Genomic DNA, 13,145 nt, shown 5'->3' on the forward strand with positions numbered 1-13,145 from the left:
GCCACCCATGTGGGAGATCAGGATGGAGCTCCTGGCTCCTGGACTTGCCCTGGCCCAGCTTTGCTGGTTGCAGCCATGGGGGGGAGTGAACCAGAGGAGGAAGATCTTTTTCTGTATCTCCCATTCCCTCTGTCACTCTACCTTTCAAATAAATAAAGCTTTTTAAATTCTTTTAATTTATTTGAGAGGTGGATAGACAGCAACAGAGAGAGAGAGACTCTTCTTTGCTGATTCATACCCCCAAATACCTGCAACTGGCCGAGGCTGAAGCTGGGAGGTGGGAACTCAGTACAGGTCTCCCTGTGGGTGGCAGAAGCCCAGTCACTAAGCTGGGGTGGGGAGCATTTTTTCTGCCAAGGGCCATTTGGATATTTATAACATCATTTGCAAGCCATACAAAATTATCGACTTAACACTTAGCCTGCTAATCCCATAAGGGCAATGGTTCAAGTCCCAGCTGCTCCCCTTCCAATCCAGCTCCTGGCTAACAGCCTGGGAAAAGCAGAGGAAGATGGCCCAAGTGCTTGGGCCCCTGCTACCCACCTAGGAGACCTGGAAGAAGCTCTTGGCTTCAGCCTGCCACAGTCCCAGCTGTTGAAGCCATCTGGGGGATGAACCAGCAAATGGAAGATATCTCTCTCTATTTCTCTCTCTCCCCCTGTCTCTCTGCAACTCTAACTTTCAGATAAAAAACAAGTTAGCCTGCTACAGACTTAGTGAATTTAGAGTCCCTCCCGTGGCTGTCCAGGCAGGTGGGCCTCCTGCGTGGGACGCTCCCCACACCTGCGTGACAAGAGCATCGCTGCTGCCTTCTGGGATTTGCATCTGCAGGAAGCTGGAGTAAGGAGCAGAGCCAGGTACTGAACCCAGGCACCGGATACAGGGCCAGGGCATCTTAACCAATAGGCCAAACACCCAGTAAACACACACTCCTGAAGGGGCTGGGGCCACACAGCCAGCCCAGTCTTGTACTCTTGCCCATGCTCTCATCCCGACATCAGTCAGAGAGTCCTTTCCAAGCACCTGCTGCATGCCTAGCTCTTTCCCAGTGTCCCTTTTTTGCTGCTGCCTAAACAAGAGGGTCCCCCAGGGCCCCATCCTGGCTACTCTTCCCCTGCACCCTGCTCCATTTCCACCCTCAAAGCCCTCAGCTCTTTCCCTCGGCATCCCAGGCCTCTCCCTGGCTTCAGACCATCTTCCACCAGGGTGTCGTGAGTCCCGTGAATGCTGCATGGGCAAAACCAGGCCCACCCCCTCGCCCCACGCCTGCTCTTCGTAGTCAGTGGTTCTCCATCTCAGCCAGTGGCACCCCCAGCCTGCATCCTCTGGGCACCCAGGTGACCCACCCCACAGGGACTGCGGACTCCCTCCTTGTCCCTGTATCCCCTCCTAACAATCACAGCCCTGAACAGACCTCCGGGAGTTAGAAAGTTAGCCGGAACTCTGAACGGAGATTTCACTTTAGACAATTAAAATAATTGTGTTCAACTGCTTGGGGGAAAAAAGTTACCTAATGCAACAAAGCAGACCTCCCTGTCACTGGGGGCTGCCTGTATTTGTGACACAGGGAGGGTTGACACTGAAAGAGGACCCACATACGGGAATGTCACTTGCATCAGGAAAAGCTCTACAGGAGGCTATGTATCACATTTAGAGGAGAAGAGCATCATGGGTTCATTTGTCAAACCAAGGCTTAGCTGCAACCATAGGCTGACAATGACTTCAAGGGGTTAGCAAAAACCAGGGTAAGTATTCTGTGGGAATCAATCAGCCACCTGCAGTTCACAGTTGAAAGTACTGCAGTTACTTAATATCATTGCAAATGGCATGCCAGGGCACACCCTTTGCATCCATAGGACTAATAATAACTTGAACGCTTGGGAGATCTGGGTGTTAACACTTGCCAGCACCCACGCCACCTAGCAATAGGCTCCACGGCCCCACACTTTGGTAAAATGGGAAGCAGTGTGGTGTTTCTGTGTTCTGGTTCCTGAGAAGGGCTGTGCAAAGGGTAGGGGTAAGGTTCAGATGCGGGATCTGACCCAGCCCCCCCAAGACAGGTCTTGGTCAACTGTAAGCCGGGGGTGGGGGGTGAAGATGCAGATGGGAGGGGGAGAGGCTAGAGTGCACCTGTGGGAGGGGGACTGGCGGGCACGCCTGGGAAGCAGGAAGAAGGGCGTCTGCTGGCAGGAGGGCTTGGGGAAGGGACGGCTCCTGGCAGCCCCACACTCCACTAACCTTCTCGTAGTAGCGGATCTCATACTCCGTGCCGTTGGCCCCTGGGGCTCCCGCAGGGATGGGCTCCCGCCACGACAGGGAAACGCTCTGGGGCTCCACTCGCTCCCTGCGGATCTCATCCTCCTCCCAGGGTGCTGAAAGTAGAGAATGTGGGGTTCTTCACCGGGACAAACTGCGGAGGGTCGGGGAGGGGGGGATCAGCCGGGAGCTGCACGCGCAGGGCAGCGGGGTGGGGGGCAGGGTTAAGGCCGAGTGGGCGGGGCTGCGGTCACCAGGGCGTGGCCTGGGGCGGGGTCAGTGAGAGCCTCTTCTGCCCACGTCTTGCCTCCTAGCGGGGAGAGCGCCAAGCCAGGTGTGGCTTGCACCCCAGCTGCCTTCACAGTGGCTGCTGGTTCTTGCCCCCCGGGCTGCGTCTACGTTTTCTATGAGTTGGGGACAGGAGGCCAGTGACTTAACTATCCTCACGGTCTGGTCAATGTGGAAATACGCTCAACAAGCTGGAAACAGAAGGAATTTATCCTCAAAATAATACAGGCCATACATGAACAGCCCGCAGTGGATGTCAGAGTCGGTGGCGAAAGGCTGGTAGCTTGTCTCCAAGATCGGGACACAGGCAGGGATGCCCACTCTTGCCACTTCTACTGCTAGTACAGGAAGAAGTGTACAGGAAGTACCCTGCCAGAGCAGTGAGAACAGAAAAAGAAATGAAAGGAGGCAGAGCATTCAACTCTGCTCACAGATGATGGGATCTTAGCTGTAGAAAACCCTAATAAGTCCCATTAAAAAAAAAAAAAAAACACCTTTGGAACTAATAAACACAGTAAAGTTGCAGGATACAAAACCAATGCACAGAAATCACTTATGAGTCTATACATTACCAATGAAAAGGAAATTAAGAAAACTGAAAGAAAACAATCCCATTTACAATAGCATCAAAAAGAACAAAATACTTAGAAATAAACTTAACCAAAGAGGCAAAAGACTTGTATTCTGAAACTAGAAAAGACTGCTGAAAGAAATTACAGAAAATACAAATAAATTGAAAGACATGCTGTGTTCCTGGCGTAGGATGCCTCATATTGTTAAATAACCATGTTATCAAAAGCACTCTGTAAATTCAGAGCGATGTCTATCACAATCCCAATGGCATTCCGTGCAGAAGTAAAAAAAAAAAAAAAAATCCTACAGTTCATATGGATTCTCAAAGCACCATGACTGGTGAGCACAACCGGAAAGCTACAGTAACCAGAGCTGTATGGTAGAGACAGAGACCAAGGGCACAGGACAGCCAAGTCAGAAGTCCTCACAAGTGTGACCCATGAACTTCCGCCAGGGTCCCACAGCTATGCGACGTGGGACAACAGCCTCTTCGCCAAGTGGCGCTGAGAGAGCTGCATCACCATGTGCAAAAGGATGGACTTGGACCCTCCCTTTATGCCACACACAAAAATCAAATCCAAAATGCATTAAAGACCTAGACAGCAGACCTGGGATTGCACAACCCCTAGAAGAAAACAGAGGGAACGATTCGTGCTGTTGGATTTGGTGATGGTTTCTTGAATGTGCCACCCAAAGCACTGGCAACAAAACCAAAAATAGACAAATGGGACTCCGTCAAACTTAACAACTTTAGCACAGCAAAGGAAACAATAAGCATGGTGGAAAGGCAAGGTACAGGATAGGAGAAAATATTTACCCCCCAAATATTTAAGGAGTTAATATCTGGAGTATATCAAGAACTCCTACAACTCAACAACAAAAAACCCAAGTAACTCAATTGAAAATGGGCAGGCATTTGGTCTAGCCATTAAGACACCCACGTCTTACACTGGAACACCTGGATTCCATCCCTGGCTTTGGCTTCTGACTCCAGCTTCCTGTTAACATAGACCCCAGGAGGCGGCAGGTGATGGCTCAAGTGATAGAGTTCCTGCCACCCAGGGCGACCCACCAGAGTTCCGGGCTCCTGGCTCCTAGTTTCAGCCTGGCCCAGCCCCAGCTTCTGAGAACATATGGGGAGTGATCCAGCAGATGGGAGAGTTCTCTCTCACTCTCAAACAGATAAAATAAATGTTTTTTAAAAAGATTTATTTATGTATTTATTTGAAAGGCAAAGTTGCATGGAGAGAGAAGAGAGACAAAGAAAGAGATCTTCCATCCACTGGTTCACTCCCCAAATAGCTGCAGTCGCAGATCTGGGCCAGTTCAAAGCCAGAAGTCAGGAGCTTCTTCTGGGTCTCCCACGTGGGTACAGGGGCCCAAGGACTTGGGCCATCTTCTACTACTTTCCCAGGCACATTAACATGGAGCTGGACAGGAAGTGGAGCAGTAGCTCTCAAACTGGCGCCCATACGCAATGCCAGTGCTGCCAGCTGGCAGCTTTACTCACTTTGCCACAGCACTGGCCCCCAAATCAATAATTTTTAAAGTTTTAAATGGACAAAGGAGACAAATAGACATTTCTCAAAAAGAGGATACACAATTAGCCAACAAGCATATGAAAAGATACTTAACAACACTAATCATCAGGAAAACACAACTCGAAGCCACAATGAGCTCATACCCTTTAGGATAATCACTATAAAAAAAATAAATAGGGGTCTGGTGTGGTGGAGTAACAGGTTAAGCTGCTGTCATCCTATATGAGTTCAGGTTCAAGTCCCAGCTGCTCCACTTCCAATCCAGCTCCCTGCTAATATGCCTGGGAAAGCAGTGGAAGATGACCCCAGTGCTTGGGCCCCTGCACCCACGTGAGAGACCCAGATGGAGTTCCAGGCTCCTGACTTGGGCCAGGACCAGCTCCAGCCTTTGTGGTCATTTGAGGGAGTGAACCAGCTGATGGAAGATCTCTTCTTGTCTCTCCTTCTGTCACTCTCCCTTTCAAATAAATACATAATAAATAAATCCTTAAAAAAGATAAAATAAGTGTTTGCAAGTGTTGGCAAAGAGGACAGGACATTGGAGACATTGTGCACTGTCAGAAGGAATATAAAGCAGTGCAGTCACTATGAAAAACAGTATGAACTCCCTTCAAAAAAAAAAAAACTGACAGTAGAGGCAGGCATTGGATGTAGTACTTGGGATGCCACGTGGGACATCCGCGTGTCACAGTGGAGTGTCTGGGTCTGAGTCCTGACTCCAACCCCAGCTCAGCTTCCTCCAGTGCATACGTGGGAGCCAGCAGGGGATGGTGCAAGGAGTCAGGGCGCTGCCACCCAGCGGGAGTCCACACTGAATGCTCAGGTCCTAGCTTCCAACTGGCTCAGCGCTGGTGGCTGTTGCAGGCATTTGGAGAGTGAACCAATAAATAGGAGATTCATATTCTCTCTCTCGCTCTCTCTCTCTCTCTCCTTTCAAATAAAAAAAAATCAGTTTTTCTGACATCAAACATAGAATGACCATACAATCCAACACTACCACTTGTAAAAGAATTGGCAGCAGGTCTTGAGAGACAGTGCAGGCCCCATCCATTACAGCAGCGGTCACAGTAACCGAGAGGTGGAAGCAGCCCAGTGCCCACGAGGCGGCGAATGGATCCACAAGAAGTCAGACACGCGTGGCACATCACTCGGTCCCACAGGAAGCTGGAGGACAATATGCTGAGTGCAATAAGCCAGTCACAGACACAAACACGGCACGGTCCCACTTCCACGCAGACTCCACAGGCGCCCAGCTCACGGAGCCAGCAGCCCATGACGGCCACGCAGCAGCAGGGGGGAACGGAAAGCGAAGGGAAGCTTCCTGCTCGGTGAGCTGCCCTTGGGCAGGAGGGGGCAGCTCTGAGGGGCGTCGACATCGTGCGCGCTCATTACCACCCCGCACCCCTCCCATCTACCGCAGCTTCCCGTGCCCGGCCGCCAGCAGCCCGGAGCAGTTCAGTGATCCCTGCGGCGGTGGGGCAGTCAGTCAGGGAACGTCAGGTGCACGGCAGCGCCCTCACACACTCCACACGCAGACACACATCCTCACACTCACCCAGCATCCACATTCACACGTACTCTCACACTCACACGGACGCACTTGCTTGCAACTCTCACATTCACACTGTCACATGCTTACACACACACATTCACACACATACAAACAACACACATAGTCACAACTCTCAGTCACACTTACATACATTCATATACACTTACACACATCATACACTCACTCAAACCTCAATCATACACTCACAAATACTCACACTCACACATCCACAAACGCACTCACAACACACACTCATATACACACAACACTCACACTCATGCACATACACTTATATATACTCACATACACTCACATCATACACTCACACACTCACAAACCTCAATCACATACTCACATACACTCACACACACCCATAAACACACACTCACAACACTCACACACACTCGTATACACACACTCTCATGCACATACATTTATATATACTCACGTACACCCACACACATCATACACTCACACACTAACCTCACACAGCCACATATACTCACACACCCATAAACATGCACTCACAACACTCACACACACCTGGATACACACACAACACTCACACTCATGCACATACACTTATATACACACACATTATACATTCACACACTCATACACTCACATACATATGCACACCCACACACACATATATACTCACACACACTAAAGCACACACACCCACGTACTCACAGGTGAGGACGCCTGGGGTTACTGAGAGGAAAGGTCACGACCTGGACTGGGCACGTTGAGCCTGGGGGTTCCCATGAGCGAATGTCAGAAAGGCAGCTCCACAGCTCAGACACGTGTTGGGGCGCGAGTGGAGACCCCAGAGCCGGGGCAAACACACAGAGAGGAGAGGAGCTTGCAGAAAATGAGCTTGCAGCTCTGCCAAGAGCGGTGCAGGAGAGGAAGCACGGGGAGACAGAGAGGGAGAAGGAACCCGGGGCAAGGAGGGCCCCTCCCTGCCCTCCCGGAAAGGAGCCCCACACACGTCCTGACAGCAGCCAGTGATCACCAGGGAACCAAGCTGAGAAGACCGGGGTAGGATGATGGGAAACACCTGCCGGCCCCAACAACGGGGAGCTGTGCCGTGGCTTCAGGCAGGTGGGGACAAAGGACACGTGACCTCCTCTTTGGCATGGGTGTGAAGGTGGCTGCGGTTCTAAGCGGCATCTGTCTGGCAGCCCCACCTCAACACGCTCTGAAATTCCCATTAAAACCTAAAGCTCCAGCAAGCGTTGAAAGCCCCTGACAGCCCCATCAACTCCTCCCAGCAGCCGCTTGCCTGATTGAGGCTGGGCAGTGAGCGGCTGCTTTTAGCAACGCTGCAGCCAGTGGGGCTGGATCGAAAACTGTGATTGTAGTGAAGCCCAGGCTAGGCTGCCCACAGCGTGGCATGCCTCCCAGCCTAAAAATAACTTGAAAAATCCTTTCTCCTTTCCCCCTAGTGTCTGACCCTTAAAAAAAAAAAGAAAGAAAGAAAGAAAGAAAACAACCCGGTCTTTGCCAACGGGACCCTGGCAGCCATCACTCTCCTGTCCAGCTGCTCTGGAGGAAAAGTACTCCCCCCTCGCCCCCAGGAGAGCTTCGCAGCCTAAATTCAGACAAGACCTGGGTGGGGCTGCTGAAGAGTCTCCCCGGGCAGTGGCATGGTCCCTTATAGATGTAGACCCTGGTAGAGATGGGAAGAGGCTCTGAATGCCATTTTTTTTAAGCACATTTGTTGAAAAGCATCAGATGGCCAGGACATAGAGGGGAGATAGTTCCATCTGAGCCCCACAGAGACACAGAGATGAAAGTCTGATAAAATCTGGGAATGAAACTAAAAACTGAGCCTTACCACCTGCTCCCCGGCTGTGGATTTGTGATGAAATTCAGCCAGTGCTCAAATAGGGCCAAGAATGTCACAGACAGTAAGGGAAGCCTGGTCAACAGCCATGCCTCTCTCTCCTGCTGGCCGAGTCTAGCTTTTTATTCAGGGTCGGCTGTTACCCAGACATGACTCCAGTAAATTCTGGTTCTTTCTTTTTTGAAACGTTTATTTATTTGAAAGGCAGAGTTAGAGAGAAAGAGAGAGAGAGAGAGAGAGAGAGAGAGAATCTTCCATCCTCAGGTTCACTCCCCAGATGGCCAAATGACCACGGCTGGGCTAGGCTGAAGCCAGGAGCTTCCTCCAGGTCTCCCATGTGAGTGGCAGAGACCCAAGCACTTGGGCCATCCTTTGCTGCCCTTCCAAGTGCATTAGCAGGGACCCGGGTTGGAAGTGGAGCAGCCGGGACTCGAACCAGTGCCCATATGGGATGCCCGTGCTGTGGCTGTGGATTAACCTGCTGTGCCACAGAGCCAGCCCCTAAATTCTGGTTCTTTTCTGGGCTCTCCTTCCCTTTGCCAATGATTGGTTTAATGTTGGGTTTATAAGCCTGTTTTGCTCAATAAAAGAAGTAAGTTAGCTGGAGCCAATGTTGTGGCATAGCTGGTAAAACCACCACCTGTGAGGCCAACATCCCAAATGGGCACCAGTCGAGACCTGGTTGCTCCATTTCCAATTCATCCTTCTGCTAATGCACCTGGGAAAGCAGCAGAAGATGACCCAAGGGCTTGGGCTCTGCACCCACGTGGGAGACCCAGAAGAAGCTCCTGGCTCCTGGCTTCAGATCGGTGCAGCTCCAGCCGTTGCGGCCTTCTGGGGAGTGAACCAGAGGATGGAAGACCTCTTCTCTCTCTGTAACTCTGTCTTTCAAATAAATAAAATTAATCTTTAAAAAAAAGAAAGAGAAACAACCTACAAGGAAGCAGTAGCTCTTTTCTTTGCCTAGGGATGGTAAGGGTGTGAGTCTAGAGCTGCTGCAGCCAACTTGCCACCAAGAGGCAGCAGCCTCTGTGATGGGAATGGCAGAAGAGCAAAGACAGAAAGAACTGGATCGCTGAGGGCCTCTTGAGCGCTGGATGGCCCGGCGCTCACTGTGGTCTTCATGTGTGAGCTCAGAAATCATTGCCGTGGAGGTCAGATGCACTGAGATTTATTTCAACCTGCAGCTGAAAGCCTCACAACCGATGCAAAGGGCAACTCACACATCTTGGTTTTGGGCAAACACCGGCTATCTCATTGTTCAAGTGTGAGTGTAGAGAAAATATCAAGAAATTGGGCACATGAAAGAACATTTCAGAACGTTATTCTGAAACCTCAGGAGGAGTGTACCTTGAAAAGTAATTGAGCAAGACTGCCAGAGGAACCTGTAAGATGTCTGTTTGGAGCCTTCCAGGAGAAGAAAGAAAACATGGGGGCCAGCGCTGTGGCATAGCGGGTAAAGACGCTGCCTGCAGTGCTGGCATCCCATATGGGCACCAGTTCAAGTCCCGGCTGCTCCACTTCCCATCTACTTCTCTGCTATGGCCTGGGAAAGCAGTAGAAGATGGCCCAAGTCCTTGGGCCCCTGCATCCATGTTAGGAGACCTGAAAGAGGCTCCTGGCTTCAGATCGGCACAGCTCCAGCTGTTGTGGCCATTTGGGGAGTGAAACAGGAGATGGAAGACCTCTCTCTCTCTCTATCTGCCTCTCCTTCGCTCTCTGTGTAACTCTGACTTTTAAATAAATAAAAAAATCTTGAAAGAAAGGAAGGAGGGAAGTAAGAAAGAAAGAAAACATGGCCTCTACCCAATAGGTGGAGAAAGCTACACAAGGACGGCAGGAGGAGAACAAACAGGAACAAGAAGAGATGAGGTAAGAAGACAGAAGGTGGGGCCAGCACGGCCTGGAGGTTGAGACCCACATCAAAGGACCTAAGCTCAATTCCCAGCTCCAGCTCCTGACTCCAGCTTCCCGCTCTTGTAGCCCTGGGAGGCGGCAGTGATGGCTCCAGTCACTGTGTGGGAGACCTGGATTCAGCTCCCAACTCCAGCTCCGTCACCCTCTCCCACTGCTGGCTTTGGCATTTGTGGCCTAATCCAGCAGATGGAAGCTGTGTCTCTCTGTCTCTCTCTCCCTCTCTAGCTCTGGCTCTCAAATAATTTGTTTTTAATTTTTAACGGAGAATGTGAGAAACTAAAAGTGTATCAGCAAAATTGAAGTATCTAAAAGAAAATTCATGGCAAATACAAGGAGTTTTAACAAAATCACAAGAGAATGGGAACTGTAAGCCTCGCTGTCTTTGGACCATCAAGTAGAAACTACAGAAATAGAATTGAATATCATAGTTAATTGTGTGCATGTGTAGCGAGAAAGAAAGAACCACAAATAAAACACATTGTTCTAAAGAAGCTGTGCAATAGTTAAAATGCTTACTGTCTCATACCACAAAGAAAGCCTCAATAGTTACCAAGAAAAGAGTGAAAGTTATACAAATGCCTTTCTTTAACCGTGAAGCAGTAAAATCAGAAACATAAACAAATAAAAGCTCTTCATCTGGAAATGAAAACACAGCTTCGAAAATAATGAGAGTCGAAAGTACAAAGCTGGAAGAAAACAAAAGTCTGAATCTTCACGACCTTGGGTTAGGCGATGTTAGGACCTCATCAGAATCAAAAGCTTACGTGATTCAACGACACTCTCAAGAAATTGAAAGACAACCCACAGAGTGGGAGAAAATATTTGAAACCCAGGTAAGGCTTACATGGGTTTGAATTGCATCTTGCAAAAAGCTGTGTTGTCTGGAGCCCTCGTAGACCAGAAGGCAACCTCATTTGGAAACAGGGACTTGAGGTCATTCAGGTGGGTCCTAACCTCGGTGTCCTTATGAACAGGGGACATGTGGACACAGAGACAGACACACAGAGGGAAGACAGTCACACAGGGGAGAAGATGGCCATGTGGTGTGCCCACAAGCCAAGGAATACCAAGGATTACTGGGGTTAGGGTTCGGGTGATAGCTTGGCTGTTCCCCTTCCCCTCTCTTCTTGACCCCCCCCCAGGCCCACATGTTTAGGGCTTGACCCCCAGAGTCTTGCTAATAGATTAAGGATGGGACTTAATCCAATTATGATGTCTGAAGGTGGGGCACTGGGAAGTGATTTGCATGGATTTACATGAATTAGGCTTTTAGGGGAGAGCACCCTGGCCTCCCAAGAAAAGCATAAGCATGCTCCTTGTCTCTCTCTGCTGCCTTCCCATCTCTACCATCTGAGGCCCTCATCAAACCCTCGCTGTCTGGATCTTGGACTGTGAACCTCCAAAACTGTGAGCCAAAACGAACCCCCTCCTTCCCATGTAACCCTTCCCAGGTGTTTGCAATAGCGATATGGCTGGCAAACACCATAGACTGGAAGGACAAGGAAGGAGTACCCCCTAGGACGACCAGAGAGAACACAGCCCTGCCAACACCTCACTCTTGCACTCCCAGCTCCCAGGGCTGTGGAAACACCACATTTATTCCAGGAGACCCGTTTTCTCAGCAGACCTATATAGGTGTCTAGAACCAATACAGGCATCTAGAACCCAGAACACATCCACATCTGTGTTCATATAGCTTAGTGACCCAAAGAAAAGCAGGCACAGGAAAAGACGTCAACATCATCAATCAGCAGGTAAAGGCAGATCAATACCACAAGGAACCACCACTTCACATCCACCACGGAAGGCCATGATCAGAAAGAAACAACACCAGGTGTTGGTGAGAGATGGCGAAAACCGGAATGCAAAACAGTGCTGCTGCTGTGGAGGACAACGTGGCAATTCCCACGAAGGAAAGTAGTCCCTCCAGAGACCTCATCACCTGGGAGTGGGCATTTGGGGCAGCAATTGAGATGCCACTCAGGACACCGGCGTCCCACATCAGAGTGCCTGGCTCTGCTCCCAACCCCGAATTCCTGCTAATGCACATCCCAGGACACAAATGATGTCTTGGGGTGATGTCTCAAGTGACTGAGTTGCTGCCACCCAAGTGGGAAACCTGGATAGAGTTCTTGGTCCCTGGCTTTAGCCTGGCCCAGCCCTGGCTGTTGTGGGCATTTGGGGAGGCAGCCAGTGGATGAAAGATCTCCGTCTCTCTCTTTCTCTCTCTCTTTCTCTCTCTCTGTTTCCCCTCCTTTCTGTCTCTCCCACTTCCCAATACATTTTTTAAAAATTTAATTATATTACAAAACCACAAACATGGGTTTTCCCACTTCTGGAAGTCCTAGATTAACAGGCCACAGATCTGCATTCTGCTGAGGGCTCTGTGCCTGACTTGCAGCCGCCACCCCCTCCTGTCTCTTCACACAGGCATTTCTGTGTGCAGGTAGATAGAGAGGCAGGGCGCTGTGCTGTCCCTTCCTTTTCTTATAAGGACGCCAGTCCTATTGGATTAAAGCCCACCTGTATAATCTCATTTCACCTTAAAGGCATTATCTCCAAACACCATCATACTTTGCTATCGGGGGTCGACAAATGAATTTTAGAAGGATGTGATTTGGTTCGTAATACCACATGACTTAGCAATTCCACTTCCAGGCATATACCCAAGAGAACTGAAAACACATGTTCACACAAAAAGTTAGACGTCGATGTTCCAGTAGCATTTCTCATACTAACCAACATGCAGAAACAGCCCAATGTCCACCAAAGGATGAGCGGATAAATAAAATTGTAGTAGGTTCCTACAGTGGATTATTACTCAGCCCTAAAATGGAATGATGTCCTCATGCATACTACAACATGGGTGAACCTTGAAAACATTAGGCTAAGTGAAAACGCAGGATATGAGAATTTCACAAGGTGCATAATTCCAAGTATTGAAATGCCCAGAATTGGCAAATTCACAGAAACACAGAATAGCTTTGTGTTACTGGGACTGCAGCAGGTAAAGGGAATGGGAGTGACCATTTAATGGGTTTCTTTTCGGGGTGATGAAAATATTATAGAATTAGATAGTGCTGATTGCAAACCATGTAAATGTACACACAAATAAATTGCTCACAAGCAGTTTTCACAACTACAAGCAAAATGTATACTTTAAAGG

The 13,145-nt window shown here is 49.5% G+C and overlaps 1 protein-coding gene across 1 annotated transcript in view; it reads right to left on the bottom strand.

Annotated features, from left to right (window-relative positions):
* The window catches only part of EPHA10 (EPH receptor A10), a 42,384-nt gene that overhangs the window by 13,779 nt on the left and 15,460 nt on the right, over positions 1–13,145 (bottom strand). Inside the window, exon 6 of the mRNA XM_062193268.1 lies at positions 2,239–2,372. Within this exon, the coding sequence (XP_062049252.1) occupies positions 2,239–2,372 (134 nt within the window). The remainder of the gene's footprint in view (positions 1–2,238; positions 2,373–13,145) is intronic.

This window comes from Lepus europaeus, chromosome 5 (genome assembly GCF_033115175.1).
Source record: "Lepus europaeus isolate LE1 chromosome 5, mLepTim1.pri, whole genome shotgun sequence".
NCBI classification, from domain to species: domain Eukaryota; kingdom Metazoa; phylum Chordata; class Mammalia; order Lagomorpha; family Leporidae; genus Lepus; species Lepus europaeus.